General features: G+C 36.2%; 1 protein-coding gene across 1 annotated transcript in view; it reads right to left on the bottom strand.

Moving 5' to 3' along the window:
* SMC3 (structural maintenance of chromosomes 3) overlaps positions 1–17265 on the bottom strand; it is a 32332-nt gene extending 15067 nt beyond the window's left edge. Inside the window, exons 1-13 of the mRNA XM_004265852.4 lie at positions 17127–17265; positions 16073–16148; positions 10790–10828; positions 9214–9281; positions 7240–7311; positions 6784–6863; positions 6429–6507; positions 4910–5027; positions 3764–3939; positions 3113–3193; positions 2720–2884; positions 2273–2394; positions 577–790 (exon numbers count right to left, since the gene is read on the bottom strand). Coding sequence (XP_004265900.1) covers positions 577–790; positions 2273–2394; positions 2720–2884; positions 3113–3193; positions 3764–3939; positions 4910–5027; positions 6429–6507; positions 6784–6863; positions 7240–7311; positions 9214–9281; positions 10790–10828; positions 16073–16148; positions 17127–17141 — 1305 coding nt within the window. The 5' untranslated portion in view covers positions 17142–17265. The remainder of the gene's footprint in view (positions 1–576; positions 791–2272; positions 2395–2719; positions 2885–3112; positions 3194–3763; positions 3940–4909; positions 5028–6428; positions 6508–6783; positions 6864–7239; positions 7312–9213; positions 9282–10789; positions 10829–16072; positions 16149–17126) is intronic.

Here is a 17265-nt window from a genome sequence, read left to right as displayed (position 1 = left end):
CCAATCATCTATATATATCCACACATATCACTTAAAGAATTTTTCTCCCTTTCTAATTTTAAATAATGTAAGATCTTTCTTGTTCTGAAAGTAATGATTTTATCTTCTACTTCACTTTTTAAGAAAATGCTAACTAAACATGCATAGTAAATGTTTAATTCATTTAGAAAATGCTATAAAATCACCAATGCTTTAACAAAATATATATACATTCTGCAGTAAGTTATTACATTGACAGAAAATTACATTAGAATATAAAAATGGAAAAATTTTAAGTTACTGTAAAGTCATGTTTTAGTTAAGGGTAGAGTTCAGGTACATATTACCAAGTCATAAAAATATATTTTAAAATACATTCAATCTATACGGACACCCACTGACATGTAAGAACTCTTCTTCGAAAAAGAGAACTACCATATGTATCATATTACATTGTGCTGGTCTTGCCTAATTAAGTATCTGGTCTTGTATATTTTAAGATAAACCATTTACAAATAAAACTTAAACAAATAGATGAAACTGCACATGTTCACACTCTTCTGAAAGATTTCACAAAGCAGCTATGAAAGTTCTTACATTATACTGCTCCAGATTTTTCTCTTTATTTGCCTCAGTGTCCTCCAAATCCTTATGTATAGCAGCAATCTGTCTTTTCTTGTCATTAATAGCCTGATCTAAAGACTTGAGTTCCTTTTTAATCCACTTATCCCTTTCTTCTTTTGATGTAAACTGGCTTCCTCGACCCTGCTTTGCATAAAGATCCGTTCTTTCCTGCGTAGCTTGGGCCAATCTACACAAGATAGAAGAGAATGGTTTGAAAAGGACAACAGGAAATAACCAAGTTTAATTGCAATAGATACCTCAAGAGTACACAGAGACAATAACCATTTCTATAATTCCATAAAAGAAGGAATTAAAGGGAATTCCCTGGCAATCCAGTGGTTGGGACTTTGCTCTCTCACTGCTGAGGGCCTGGGTTTGATACCTGGTCTGGGAATTAAGATCCCACAAGCCGCATGGTGTGGTAAAAAAAAAAAAAAAAAAAAAAAAAAAAAGAAGGAATTAAGTATAAAAAGCAACTGTTATCTAATGGAGCTCCTGGGACTAGTTCTATATAACATTAATTTAACTGCAAAATCACAGTTACAGTCAGGTAAAACAGCCCATCCCCTAAGGATTTAAGGTCATTCCAGGTCTGGGTTAATCAGTAAACCTACACAAATCTAGTACCCCATATCTCAGGAATTTTCAAAATAGCTCCAACTATATTTAACTATTTGAACATTTTCAACTCCTTACAATAAAAGACACTATAAAGATTAAAAGGCAAGAGAAAACACTTACAACATACAGAACAAATATTAATGCCCAAATAACATAAAACAACCCTATAAAACGTAAGAAAAAAAATCAGAAAAAAGGGGCTTCCCTGGTGGCACAGTGGTTAAGAATCCGCCTGCCAATGCAGGGGACACGGGTTCAAGCTCTGGTCTGGGAAGATCCCACATGCCACAGAGCAACTAAGCCCATGCACCAGAACTAGTGAGCCTGTGCTCTAGAGCCCATGAGCCACAACTACTGAGCCCGTGAACCTAGAGCCCGTGCTCCACAACGAGAGAAGCCACCCCAATGAGAAGCCCGCGCACTGCAACGAAGAGTAGCCCCCGCTCGCCACAACTAGAGAAAGCCCGCGCAGAGCAACAAAGACGCAACACAGCCAAAAATAAGTAGGATAAAATAAATTATTTTAAAAAGCCGACAAAAAAAATCAGAAAAAAATGGACACAAGATATCAACAGGCAATTCATTAAAATGAACATAAGTGGCATAAAAACATGATAATGTACTAAATTGTGAAATCAGCAAACGTTGGCAAGTCCAATCTATGGATAAATATTAAAATGTCTAGATGTTAAAACGACATAAAGTGGAGAATGAACACACAGCAGGATATAATTTGGGTAAAAAAAGAACAATCATCATGCATGTTTTTAAATGCCCAACATTTAGCTATGTTATCTTGGGCAAGTTATTGAACACCCCCAGAGCCACAAGTTTGTCAAATTTACAGTGGTGATACTGTGGATCTCCTAGGGCTTTTGAATAGGCAATAAGCATACAATAATGCTTGGCCGACACTGCCTATTACTTTGAAATGGACATTTAACTTTTGCCCTTATTTACTGTACCTTCTTAACCCATAACTACTTAATAAGGTTCTATAGAGGAACAATGTAGAAAATTAGAATTGTTGGTGAAAAAAATCCCAGACCTAGCAATTCCTCGCTCTTCTTTTTCTTTTACACTGTTGAATTTAGGTTCTGTTTCTGCCAGTTCTTTCTGCTTTTCTTCTATTTTTTCAAGCAGCTTCTGCCTTTCTTTTAATAAGCGTTTCTGTAAATGAAGATAAGTAAAAATGCAATCTATTTAAAAACTGTTGTTTAATTTATAAGTCTAGCATAAAATATTTTCTCATGAAAAAAATGCATGAGACTGATCACGCAACACAAAACTCATTTTTAAACTGATCCTGCAACACAAAACTAACTTTTAAATGTAAGTAACAAAGATAGTACTCAGTTGCAACTTGAATGCAAATTATTTTAATGTGCCAAATCTTTTACAAAAATTCAAGCACCCGTGCCACAGAAAGGACTGTCCTCTGCAGTTCCCACTCACCTGAACATTTATATCTTTCATTTTTAGCACTTTAACTCACCCTCTGTTCACTATTGCCTGCCAATTCATCTTGTAAATCCTTGGCTTTAAGCTCCAACTTAGTCCTCTGCTTAATTTGTTCTTGTCTTTCAGCACTGAGCTGCTCCTTTTCTTCTTTCATAGCTGAAATTTTTGTTTTCAGTTCTCTAACTTGGCGCTCAATATCCTACTCAAAAAGTATCAAATAGAAACGAGTTAGACAACTAGAAATACAACAGCAAAATCAGGACACCACTGATTTGTCTCTTCTTTTTCTTTCATTTAAACTTTCAGTACTACTGTCTTTCCAATACTCAATCTCGGTGACACCCCACTTGAAGTTACCATTCTATAATTCTGGTACAAAAAGTTTACTGTGGTCAAAAATGTGACTAAACCTGGTTTATAACCTTACCTCCATTTTATCTCTTGCATCCTGCTGGGCGTCTCGTAATTGTCTGGATTTTTCTCCACTAGTCTCTCGCTTAGCAGAAAGCTGGGAAAAAAACCAAGCTATGATTTCTAACTCATTTCGAATTTGTTCAGTATTTAAAATTTTAAAATATCTGCTAAATTTTAAAATATCTGCATTTTTTAATATCTGCTAAGTATTTTTAGCAAAATTTTAAAATATCTGTTAAAATAAACATTCACTTAAAAATTTTTTTCCAAAAATAATTGTAGTGGTTTTAAATAGAAAATGCCTGTAGTTTTCAGCATTACCTAAAACCAATTTTTGTACAAAATGTCAGTAATACTAATTACAAATTACACCTTAACAAGCCAGGAAAAAAATTCATGAAACTTTAAAGGTGGCTTCCTCTCATCCTGGTCTGCCTGACATCACCACCTAATTATATTTCAGATACAACTACAGCAAGGACTATGTGGGTCTAGGCATTTTCCTTGGAGTAAACTGATAGTGTAAATTTGCTGAGTAATGAATTCACTAAGAGGTTTAAAAATTTTGAAGTTTGTGTTTAAAAATCATTGAAAAGTATAAATATAGAATGAGTTTAATATATTCGTAAAAATAAAATTAAACTGAAGTGGCAAAGTATTTTACCTCATCAAGTTTAGCACGAGTCTCGTTAAGTTCCTGATTGTAAATGGTGTATTCCAGGGCTCGTCTCATCTTATCCCACTTCTGATACTGAGCTAGTTCTTCCTTTTCTTCCTCTAAGGTATGTAATCTCTCTTCAATGTATTTTAACAACTCATTGATTTTTTCCCGTTTGCCCTCTTAAAAATAAATGGGAGAGGGGTGAAGGAGTTCAATAAAATTTTTATGTAACATCAATTCTCAAATATACCATGAGTTAAACTTAATCTTAAGAACGTTAGCATTATTTCTTTGATATTATGTGGTAACCAAATCCAAGATGCTAAAATTGCCATTAAAATGCTTTATTATGAAAAGCATTGGAGAATAAACACATGGTGACACTGATTCTTATATTACATGTGGTAAAGGCCTCTGTTTAAACTTCCTTTAAAAGCCAGTGTGCCTTCCCATGACATTAAAAAAAAAAAGTACTTAACATCACTGGTGTCACTGATTCTCAATTCTTACAACAGCATTATCTATAGCTACCATATATTGAATACCAACTATATTCCAATCGTGGTGATAGTTTGCTCCTCTACTCACCACTACAAACTATAAAAAAGGATTTCACAAGATGGGAAAGTTATGGACCAGGGAGGTCAAGTCTAAAGTCACAATATCAGGTAATTATTAGTAAGATTTTGAACCCAAAACTGTCTGACTCTAAGCCATGAGAGGGCACAGCACTTGAAAAGCAAAGTAGGGTTTCCATAATAAATGTACTAAGGAAGACTGAATTTCAAAATTTCATATTTACTTGCTCCTGAACAACTTAAAGCCTAATGCCAACTGATATTCCAGCAATTTTTTTTGAGGAATACATACATTATTATCCTCACTAATAATAAAAAGGACATTAGAGGCACAAAGTAGGTGACCTAGAAAAGCACTATTATCTCACAGTAACAACTCTTTATTCAAAGAGACAAATTATTGGAACTCTCAAACCTTAAGCTTCCTGAAACTAATTTTTTCTCCATTCAGTATATAGGCAAATTATCATACAATACACTTCTGAGAATAGATAACTCCTCTCAAGTATCGTAACACAATGAAAATGTAATTCACAACAAAAAGAATAATGTAGAATCATATTTATTTTACCTGTTTCCTTCATTAAAGAGATGCTTTCTTCTTTTCGTTCATCATACACTCTAGTACCAGCTACTTCTCTTAATAGTTTTAGTCTCTGAGAATCTGGTGCTGTTGCCATCTGGTTGATCTAAAAGTTTTAGAAAAATAATTATTTACAGAGCTACAGAATGCTCTTTAAGAGCTCTACCTTGAAAGTTATTCACATGCTAAGCTTTAAGTATGAGTTCACACTGGGGAAATAGCAATGAACAGAAAAGGTCTTGCCCTCGAGGAACCTACTTTCTAGTGGGAAAAAACCAGGAAGTATGCATACCATTACATTATAATTGCTATGCGGAAAAACCAAACAAAATAAGAAAATACAGCATAAAGAGTTGGAGTGACAGTAATGCTCTTGTAAAAGAGGCAGACATAGATCGCTTATATGAAATGACATATGAGCAAAAATTGAAATGATGTAAAGGGACCTACTATGTTGCATGTGTGCAGGGAAGACTCAGATAACGGCTTTCAAATCAGCCTCCTTTTATTTTATTTTTTAAAGTTTTTTTTGATGTGGACAATTTTTAAAGTCTTTATTGAATTTGTTACAATATTGCTTCTGTTTTCTGTTTTGCTTTTTGGCCCCAAGGCATGTGGGATCTTAGCTCCCCAACCAGGGACTGAACCTGCACCTCCTGAGTTGGAAGGCGAAGTCTTAACCATTGGACCGCCAGGGAAGTCCCCAGCCTCCTTTTAAAGAAATTTCTCTTATAAAGACAGTCTTTTCAAACTCTTGCTCTTAAAGTGAAACTCCATATTCTTTCTAATCACTTCTTCTGAATGCTAACTTTCCAACACATACCTAAAAAAGCCTCCAACATGAAATAAGTGGACATTTTAAAAGGATTTTCCCCTAGTTCAATATAGCACAACAGAAAGCTATTAGGACACTGCAGGTATGTTCTAAGAAAAAGAAATTATTTTAGATATATATAGTTAAAACATACGAGGAAACAGTAGAACAATCAGATAAAGTATATAACTCCTAAAAACTATAAAGCATATAAATTGTATTAAGGGAAAATAATATGTAGCACTACGGTAGATTTCTGGTAATTTAAGCATTCTAGCATTTTAACTCTGTGATATACTAACAGAGAGTATTAATTTCAGAGAGTAACTTTTTTCAAATGTGATTTTTATAAAGTTTCTACAACATCCTTAAATATGATTGTAACTTCTACAAACCAAAAATGTCTTCCAGTACAGTGCACCTTGGTAAATGATACAGATCACCAAGAAAATAAGATCCACTTAAATAATTCTACTGAAATACTTTTATCCCACTATGCAATGGATCTATTTTGTACATAAATTTATGGCCACAGAAAAGGTAATACAAACTTCAGTGCAAAATAAATCAATGAAAACAGAAGACAATAAGGTCTATTTTCACTCCAACTTAACCTCTAGAATGAAATCAAACTCATCATTCAATGAATATACTCAAAAAACAAATTCCACTTAAAAAGATACTATTTCTTACCTTTCCTTGTTTAACAATATAATAAGGATTGCTTCGAGAAAAACCAGCACTTTCAAGGAGATTCATCACATCATTTTTCCTGTTGATAAACAATTAAAAAAAAATTTCAAATACATAACAATCCAACTATAAGCAAAAAGAGTACACTAACTCCTGAGTTAAGGTGCATGAAGGAGTACAGAACAGTCATTTAACCCTTCTGTTCTATCAGCCTCAGAGAATCTTCTGATTCTTATGTTTATGCTCTAAATTGTGATTTGTTGAACATGAGGCAAAAAGTACCATATATGAGGCAAGTAAAAGAATACTTTTAGTCTTTTGTATAGAAATTACAAACGTAAAGAAAAATGCTTACGTGACCATTTTCTTGTCTAAGAAATACTGATCCTTTTTGGCACCGATAACTCTTCGAAGTGAAACTTCCTCTTTGTCGATCTAAGAAAAAAAGGAAAAGCCTAAAGTTAAATCTAATAGTAAAAGTGGAAACTTTATAGTTAATAAGGTCATTTCAGAGTCCCTCACCATAGCAATTATTTTGAAACTTCAATCATCTCACTAAAGATATGCCACGAATACTCAATACTATGACAAAGACATTTTTTCACAATGGCTTGCACATTCCCATTTGTTTACCAGAATATTCATTACAACTTTAAGACAAAATTAGTATGTAAGCTGTAGTTATTTTAGTATGAACTAAATTATAAAAGCCTAAGTACAACTATAAATAAGTGTTTCAAAGCATGAGAAAAGTCAGTTGCATCAATAAAATTCTCAATGTTACTGCTGAAAAGAAAAAGCAGTTACTCACTGGCAACCGGTTATCTGAATTGTCAAAAATAATCTCCACAAAAGCAGAAATAACACGAGGTCCTGTACCCTCCTAAAACATGAGAAAAATTAATATGTTGCATAAGTGGGATTTTCATATTCTTTAAATACATTTAAAGTTTAGTGCATGGTAACAAGCCTGATTCAATGGAGAAAAATTTCTATCAGACTAATATACAGCCCTCTTGCCAAAGCAGCAAACACTGGATTAGGATAATAAAACTCAACCAAACAGCTTCTGATTCTGAATTTTAAAAATGAGAACTATGCAAGAGACGTCAAAGTTAGATTTACATAGGTCTTGTTCTGCATATCACCTCATTAGAGCATAAGACCCCATAGCCACCCAATTTTACCTATTTGCTAAAATATAAAACACTTTGAGGCTTCTCTCTTATAGATTCACCTTAATGCTAGAAAGGAGCCCTAACAAGTCACATGATAAAAACTGTCTTTTTAAACATTTGAGATATTCTATATAGTTTTAAATCTGCTATGAAAACATATGCATTTAACATATGGGTCACATTCAGACCGATTTGTGACCCAACTACTTACATACCAAGCCCAGATAATTTCTAGACTGTGAAAACTGCTATTATGTAGTAGTTCAATACAATGAAGAATGATACCTAAAGAAATTATTCTTTTAATGCTAATCTGAGAAACCTAAAGAGAGATTTTTCTATAGGGAATCAATCCTGATTACTGGACTAAAAATTCAAATGTAAGAGGTGGGGGAGGGAATTTCCTGGCAGTCCAGTGGTTAGCACTTGGTGCTTTCACTACATGGCCCTGGTTCAATCCTTGGTTAGGGAACTAAGATCCTGCAAGCCACACGGTGCAGCCAAAAAAAGAGTGAGGCGGAGAAAAATATAATGGTGAGAAAAAGAACTTTAAGTCTGAGAGATACTGTGGAGATATATTGAAGAATCTCGCTTTCTGGTCTTAAAATTAATTATAAGCCATATTTAAACAAGACAGGGACTTCCCTGGTGGTCCAGTAGCTAAGGCTCTGCGCTCCCATTGCAGGGGGCCCAGGTTCGATACATGGTCAGGGAACTAGATCCCACGTGCTGCAATGAAGATCCTGCATGCCGCAACGAAGACCCAGTGTAAGTAAGTACATAAGTACGTAAGTAAATAAATAAAGTTACATCATTTTATCATAGCCTTTTATACTTTCTTATCCTAAAATTAGTTTATTATTCATAATTATCTAAAGAAAAATTCTAACAATTTTCATTACTATATACTGTCTTTCATATTGGATGTTACCGTTGTTACCAAATGATGTTACCATTTAAGTATAAATATGGCTAAAAGTAACTTTATGTTGTTTAGTTTGTAATGGTTGCTTTTCTATGCTCCCAATTAACTTATTTATTTATTTACTATTTATGTAGGCTACACTGGGTCTTGGTTGTGGCGCATGGGCTCTAGAGTGCGTGGGCTCTAGAGTGCGTGGGCTCAGTTGCTGCAGCACGCAGGCTTAGCTGCAGTATGTGGGATCTCAGTTCCCTGAGCAGGGATCAAACCTGGGCCCCCTTCACTGGGAGTACGGAGTCTTAACCACTGGACCACCAGGGAAGTCCCCACAATTAACTTTTGATTCTGAGTCTCAAAGTTTCTAATCCCCAACCTAACTTTCTTCTTTCTCAGCAAACCTGCTTCCAGACCGTTACCAGGCCATACTCCTAATAAAGAATTTATATTTATATGGAAGGCATATCCATCCATAGGGAACTCGCACAATTTTCTTACCATTATATAAAATTTAAGCCTTTATCCTGCATTAATATAGTAAGCTAAATTTCACAGCAGAATAACATACATAAGAGACACACTGTGTCATGTTCACAAAGGATCTGAAACTTGAAAAAATAATTTTGTTTACCAGAATTGACAATGTATTTTTAGAAGTATTTAATATCCATAAAGCAGTCTCACTCACATGTAACAAAGCCAATCTCTGTTCCGGACGAAGATGGCTAAACTCATCACTGAGAACAAACTGAATTGCTAGAAATAAAAAAAGAACTATTAGTAGGATCTAAAAAAGGATTTATGCCTTAGTTATAATTTCCCATACCTTCACAGAATACAGTATATCAGGTAATGAACAATGCAGATAAAGTAGATTACCTGTTTTATATAGACAAAAGGTATGCAGAAAATTTGCCTGTACTTCAGACTAATCAGCTAGGAAATGATGATATTAGAAAAACATTAAGTTTTCACTGAAATATTTAAGGTAAGAAAATAAAAACACTGAAATACACAAACAGACTAGAACTAAGGTGTACCTCTTGATCAAAGTATACATGGTTAGGTTTCAAGCTATAGTTGCTTTTATCCAGTAGATATAAATAATATAAATTAAAATATTTAACAAAATAGGATATATTCCTATAATATCCTTAATTGCATACTTTTTCAAAATAAATAGCACTAAGTAGGAAATGTTTCAGATTTCCACTTTCTACTGCAGTACTTACTTACCCTTTGTCTTCTGCAAGGAGCCATTCCTGCTTCCATAGGATGCCTAACTGGACCACCCTCTCCTAGAAATGGAACTCTTTACTCAACTGTTCTATTCCCAGTCCACCCAAGAGAGCTTTGACACTCTAAAAGAGGGAGTATGTATATATGAATGTGTATGCTGGGGGTGGAGGTGGGGATTGGTTTTCTTTTATAATCACCTTGGAGGGGACAGGTTCAAACTGCCCTCATCCCCCCTGGAGATCAGGAAATATTAATACTTCCACTCCAATCCTACTCTTCTCACCATCCCCAAATTACAACCACTGATGGGGTAAAGAGTACCCTTTAGCTTTGTAAGTAAACAAGGGATAGAACCTTTGCTATTACTACACCCTCCTTTTCCTCAAGCACTACTAAGAGGTTCAAATTTTTTTCAATCTACTCCTTGTACAGTCCAAATCTGTTAAAATATTTTTTCTCCCCAAAGAATTTAACAGAGGCATTACTATGCTTAAACTCATTTTATATTTAGAGATAGTTTTTAAAGTTCTACTTACTATCTCCTGACAACAACTGTCTTTGTTGAGTCTAGTTTTTTACACCCCTCCATCTTTTATTAAAATAATTGATTTAGATGAAACAGATAAGCCATTTTCCATAACAATATTAACTATTCTACTGCACTTACATTCTTTGAATCTCTCTCTCTCTCTCTGCATTTACAACATTTATATACAGCACTGAAGTTTAGAAAGCACTTCCATACATATTATCTCATTTGATTCTCACAACCCATCTAAGGTAGGCAGGGCAAATATCTCTGTTTTTAAACTGAAAGAGTACTTTGAGAAGTTAACTGTTTTGCCCAGTCTCACATGGCTAATCACTAGAGTAGAGCTCAGATTCTTATACTCTAAACCCTCTACATTAAATTGCAACCGCATTTGAAGAAGTATTTCTTGTGTTTCATGCAGACATAACCTCAGATAAACTACCATAAGATACCTAGGTCTTACTATGTTTAGAATTCAAAAAACAATACCTACCATAAAAAAAGTTACTTTTTCCAGATCCATTTCTGCCCACTACAAAATCAAAAAGTCCATGTTATTTTGTATAAAAAACAATAAAACTTTACAGAAAGTATTCAAAAAATATAAAATCCAATTTTCTAACATAACATCTTAAAAACTGAAATTAAGTACAACAGAACAGTGAACAACAAATCAATAAACAAAACAGCTTTAATTACCAGATGAGTGCAATTTTTGCATAGTCTTCAGATAATTTTTTTCTTAAAGGAATTTATTTCATTGTTTATTTTTTTGCTCTTTCCCAATACTTTAAAATTAACAGGAATAACTAAATATACTACCTGGTTTTCATGATTTATAATCATTACAATGGACATGTAATTCTATTTAATTGTATATAATAAAATATTTTTAACAATTTAAAGATTCACATAATGCTAAAAATTTTAAATACTTAAACAATCATTTAAAATTTTCAAACCATTTCCATGTTAAACAGTTTCTGATCAGCCCTATACATCATGTATAGTTCTTAGAATCACAAAAATATAGACAACTATGAGGCACTTTCTTTTATTACCTGAGTTCAGAAATAAGCAATTCTATACATAAAAGGATATCAAATATTTTAGATTTAATGAATTCATTTGAACTTCTTTTGTTTAACAAAATTTTCATTGTTAAGAGTCATGAATAACTATGCCACTCTCTCTCACAATCTTGACCAATCCTGAACAAATTAGCCCCAAAGTCATCACCTTTAATCCAAGATAAATTCTAAAGAAATCAGAAAGTAATGAAGTGCTTTAAAAAAAAAAAAAAAAGGCATATAACAGACACAGAGGCCAGCCTGAAGGGGGCTTCTATTAGCTAAATCTAGGACAATTTGAGCACCAAAATAATTAGATGAATTATAAATTAGTGCTGGGGCAGCGGTGGGCGGGAATAATCCATGAGTCCATACTGATAATAAAAAGATAAATATATAGCTAAGGAGTGAAGATGTTTGATTACAGTAGAATACCAAGTGGTAAATGTGAAAGGAGTGCTGGAAATGGAACATCATCATTCTGCAACCATCAGAATAAAGGCAAGAATTATCAATGAATGCTAAATCTAAGGGGAAATTTTGATAAGGAGCACAATATGTGCATAGTCCAAAAGTCTCTCCCCATCTCCATATTAGTTGCAAGGGAGAAAACACTAACTATACAGTGGAAAAATTGGACAGAATCTCTATTCAGTGATCAAAATTATCATCATCAATAAGAAGTAGATGGATATCATGTGCCTCCAGGTGGAATACCCTGAAAAGGACACATCATTTATGTAATATTTTTCAAAAATAACATTGTAAAAGACAAAGGAAGGCTGTGGAAATTATCCAGATTAAATGAGACTAAAGAGGCATGACAACTAAATGCAACGCCTGATCCTAAATTAAATCCTGTACTAGAGGGGGAAAAATGCTACAAAGAAAATTTCTGGGTCAGCCAACATAGCTAGAAAATAAAATAACATTATTGTATTGATGTTAAATTTACTGACATTGATAGTTACACTGTGATTATATAAGTAATATCCCTATTCTTAGAAAGTACACATTTAAGTCACAGGTAAAGAACCATGATGTACATAACTTACTCTAAGGAAAAATAAGTGTGAGAGCAAGTGCAAATGATAAAGCAAGTGGGGAAATGTTAACAGTAGATTTGGGGGACTTCCCTGGTGGTGCAGTGGTTAAGAATTTGCCTTCCAATGCAGGAGACATGGGTTCGAGCCCTGGTCTGGGAAGATCCCACATGCCGCGGAGCAACTAAGCTTGTGCGCCACAAGTACTGAAGCCCGCGTGCCTAGAGCCCGTGCCCCACAACAAGAGAAGCCACTGCAGTGAGAAGCCAGCGTACCACAACGAAGAGCAGCCCCCGCTCACAGCAACTAGAGAAAAAGCCCATGCGCAGCAACAAAGACCCAATGCAGCCAAAAATAAATACATTAATTAAAAAAAAACCCAAAACAGCAGATTTGGGTAAAGGATACACAAGTAGTGTCTCTGTATTCTTTTTATTTATGCAACTTTTCTGTAAATTTGAAATTATCACTAAATAAAAGTTTTAAAAGGTAATTTATCATTAAAAAATTACAGAAATAGTTCAAACCATAATCCATTCATAAATAACTGAAAAATTTATAATTTCCCTAAGAATTACTCCTACCCACACAGTGGAATGCTACATAGCAATTTTAAGGATGTTGAATACTTAATGATAGGGAAAGATATTTCAGTTTATTCTGAAGGAGAAAAAAATAGATTACCAAAAGATTACTACAAACCAATTTTTATTGAAAAAGGCGTACTTATATATATGTACACAAAAACTGAAGGGGTAGTGAGATAGACCCAGTTTATGTGTGTCCCCAGATTCACCTGCCCTAACCCAGGCCTTGGCTGCCTGTCAATAGAAAGGCTAGTCTCCCAACACCTCAGGTTGTTTCTGCCTACCCTGGGGGTGCATTCAGATCTGTGAAAACCCAAAGGAGGTTGCAGTTCCCCAACCACTCCAGGGGGGTTAGTCCCCAGAGTAACACAATCCAAAAGCACAGTGTGTGTGGGGGGGGGGAAGAGGGGAGGGGGGGAATCAATGCCCTATGTGGTAAACTTTGACCAAAGAGAGACAGAAGCCAGCACATAAAACCTTCTCCATACCTCTCCCACCTGAGCTTTCCAAGGTGTGGTGGGTTTACAAAGTCTGTCTGTAAGTTATCCAATGTGACTGCAAACCAGGTGTATCTTCTTTATAAAGCTATGACCACTACCCCCCACAACCCCTTGCCCTCAGACTGCTCCCTCCCATTAAAGCCTTAGCAGCTAAGCAGGCCTCGGGCTCCGTTTTCCAGGAAACCACAAGCTAGCTCTGGGGAGGATTACAGTTTAAATTTTTTAGCTTTTATGCTCTTTATGTTCTATAACTTCACGTATATTTCTTTTGTTAGAAGGCCAGGAAAAAGGTAAACTTAAAAAGGTTTATGGTTCTTGCACTTAAACATCAAACATTCAAGTATCAGTACATGAGGTATCTGCCTTCAAATCTTGTGTTTTTTTAAGGGTCAAAATCATTAAACAATCAAAGTGGTAAGCTTTCAAAAGACATTTTTAGGAACAATCTCACTGTATACTATTTTTGGTCTTTCTTATATGATTAAGGGACCTATTTTTAAAATATGTTAAACAAAGTCATATTATGTTTTTTCAGTTAAAACGAAAGAACATTTAGATAATGTCCTTTCTAACTGTGACTATTAACAATCTTAATGTTGCAACCAAAGTAGTAAAACAGCTGTCTGATAATAGCTAAAACAAAAATACTTGATAGGCCCTAAAGATATAATTTAATCATTCTAAGTAATAATGGCCATCATTTTACAGTTCATTTATAAAATTACAGTCAGTCCTCCAAATCCCAAATCCCTGTGCTTCACATCTGGGGATTTAACCAACTGCGGATTGAAAATATTCCGGGTGGGGGCGGTAGGGGAACTTTCCAGAAAGTTCCAAAAAGCAAAACTGGAATTTGCCACAAGCTGGCAACTATTTACACAGCAGGTATATTGTATTTACAACTATTTACATAGCATTTACACTGTGTTATAAGTAATCTAGAGATATGCTTAGGTTATATGCAAAAACACTAAGATTTTATAACAAGTTTTATACAAGCATTCAGGATACCAAGGGACAACTGTATACAATTGACATATTAAGATATTTATCCACTTTTAATTTGTAAGTTAAGGAAATAATATAAATCTAGTGATTATTCATTTTTCTCCATTTCTAAAGATTTTTTTATTGACGAAAATCAGAAGGCACTTATAATCAAAATGTAAGTAAAACTCTAGTACAATCAAGTTACCCTTATGGCACACCAATTCAATTAATGATTCTCCAGTAGGCAAGGCAGAGGGAAAAGTATGTTTTCTTTATTCCCAACTACAAAGTTGCAATTGATGTACCAAGGGCAGGTGTTTTCCTTGCCCTCAATTTTTAAATTGTATTATATATTCATTTATTTCAAAATAAATTATGATTCTCCAAGTTTCTCTGGGAACATCAGTATTCATTGTTCACTCTTTGCTGATTTCTCTATCTCACCTCACCCATGCTATGGACTGAATTGTGTCCCCGCCCCACCCAATTCATATGCTGAAGCCCTAACCCCCCTATGTGAAGCTTTTTGGAGAAGGGGGTCTTTGGAAGGTAATTAATGTGAGGTTAGGAGTGTGGGGCCTTTATGGTGGGATGAGTGCTCTTGTAAGAGGGTGAGGGAGAGGTTCTAACAAAGAAGGTCCTGTGAGCATGATGGAGAGGGAGGCCTACAGAGCAGTGAAAAAATAAATCCCTGTCGTTTGAGCCACCTAGTCTACGATATTTTGTTATGGTAGACCAAGCCGACTAGCATGCCAATAAACTCTGTGAGGACACTGTAGCAGAAATCTACGTCAATAGCAATCTTTGCTTTTCTGGTGTCTAGAAGCACTCATTTCACCTATCCTTTAAAAACTCAGCAGTGTCAGAAAACACTTTTGCTGTCTGTACGAGCAGAATGGAACCTTATCATCTGAAGAACCTATAGATTAACTATTATATTGAAAGGCAATCACCATTAGCCCCTTGTCCTCACACAACTGCCTTCTCATTTAATCTTCCCAACAGCCCCATGAGATGTATATCATTATTTCCACTTTGCAAATGAGAAAACTAAGCAGCTCAGGAAGTCAAGTTTGAAGAATACATGGCAGAATTGGGATTTGAACCCCATTCTGTTACAATTCAAAGTTTATGCTCTTCCCACCAACCTGTGTACTCTGTCCTTAGACATTATAATAGGAAATAAAAAAAAATCTGAGAACAATCTAATTTGTAAAAAAAGAATGGTCACCTTTGAAATAAGGCAATAGTGTCCACTTTAACTAGAAAATGACATACCAAGAAGAGCTGAAACGCTAAATTTAGTGTCATTCACTATAAACTTAAATCTGTCAAAACATACACATACGAGGCTACCAAATAAAAATGAGTAATTTATGATTGTCTTATTCAAGTATTTTAACCGTATAAAGGAAGCAATTTCATCAGTGCAGATAAAAAACAGAAAAGTAATTTCATATAGAAAAAAATACACATATATTTATGTAATATTCAGAGACAATTCCTGTCTCCTTAAGCCTAAACACAGGCAGGATTTAAACGGCTGTAGAGACATAAATCTGATCTAGTAAACCATGAACACTTACCAATAACATTATGTTTTGAACTGAAGGGATCTACAATTGTTTGATCTCTATAACTTCGAAAACCCTGGATAATAACCTAATAAATAAAAGAGAGATTTTTTTCAGAACACACCCCAAAAGAAATAACTTCTAAGCTAACATTTTCCTTCTGCACTCCTTCTGGTTTCTCATTTAACACAAGACAGAAAAGCTTCCATGTCCTAGAAGAAAAACTCATTTTGGAAAGTGATTTAAAAAAACTTCTAAACAGCCCGTTTATCAGTAACCATTGCCACTGTTGCTTTTTTAAGAGTTATAGTTAGTAACCTGTTAGGGAACTCTCAAAACCAAGCACCCTGTAGACGGTTCGTTGGAGCGCTAACCCTTAGAGGGCCGTCTAAAAGTCTATCAAGTATGCAGACCGGCCCAGCTTTCCTGGGAGCCCCTGTCAGTCACACACTCGGGCCAAAAAGAGCCGCCGTTCCAGGACAGGACTGCCTGGAGTCCAACACTCCAGCAGAGACACTTCTTGTAAAGAGTGTGAAGGGGCTCATCCGTGGGGTGGACTCCAGCGCGGGAAGGCCATTCTGACAGAAGTAACAACGGAATGAGGCGGCGCTACACATTCAGCAGGAACGAGGAGCCCTTTTACTCCTCCGGTTAAGTCGGGAGACACCCCAGCTTGGGCCTCAGGGGCGTCCCCGGAGCCGGGGAGACCCTCTCTCCACACATCCCACGCAAAAGGCCCACGGGGGGCTAGCCGGTCCCGCAGCACAGGGCCGCTTCTCACCCTCCCGGGAAGGCCCGGCTCCCTCCAAAGGGCCCCGCCCCGCCGACCCCTCCACCCCTCTCCCCGAGAACCCGCCTCCCTCAGGCGAGCGCCCTGCGGGGAGGCCTGGGCTGCAAAGCGGCGCCCCAATTCTCCGCGGCCCCCGCGCTTGCAGGCCGGGGCCGCACCCCTCCCACCCAGTCCCAGTCCAGCCCCGCGCCCACCCTGCGGGGAGAAGCGACACCCCCGCCTCAAGGAGCGGTCCTCACGGGCCCGTGAAGGGTGGGAGGGACGCACAGGCCTCACCTGCTTTATGTACATGGTTCCTCGCCCCGAGCCGGGGAGAAGGCCTCCCGCGAGAGAACCAACAACTCGGCTGCTGGATCAGGTGAGGCGCCTAGGAGACCCCTCCCCCCAAAGCGCCGCTCTCTCCCCTCTAGCCAAA

The sequence above is a fragment of the Orcinus orca genome, chromosome 14 (genome assembly GCF_937001465.1).
Source record: "Orcinus orca chromosome 14, mOrcOrc1.1, whole genome shotgun sequence".
Classification (NCBI taxonomy): domain Eukaryota; kingdom Metazoa; phylum Chordata; class Mammalia; order Artiodactyla; family Delphinidae; genus Orcinus; species Orcinus orca.
The sequence above is the reverse complement of the archived record's forward strand: the minus strand, read 5'-3'. Positions and strand labels throughout refer to the sequence as shown.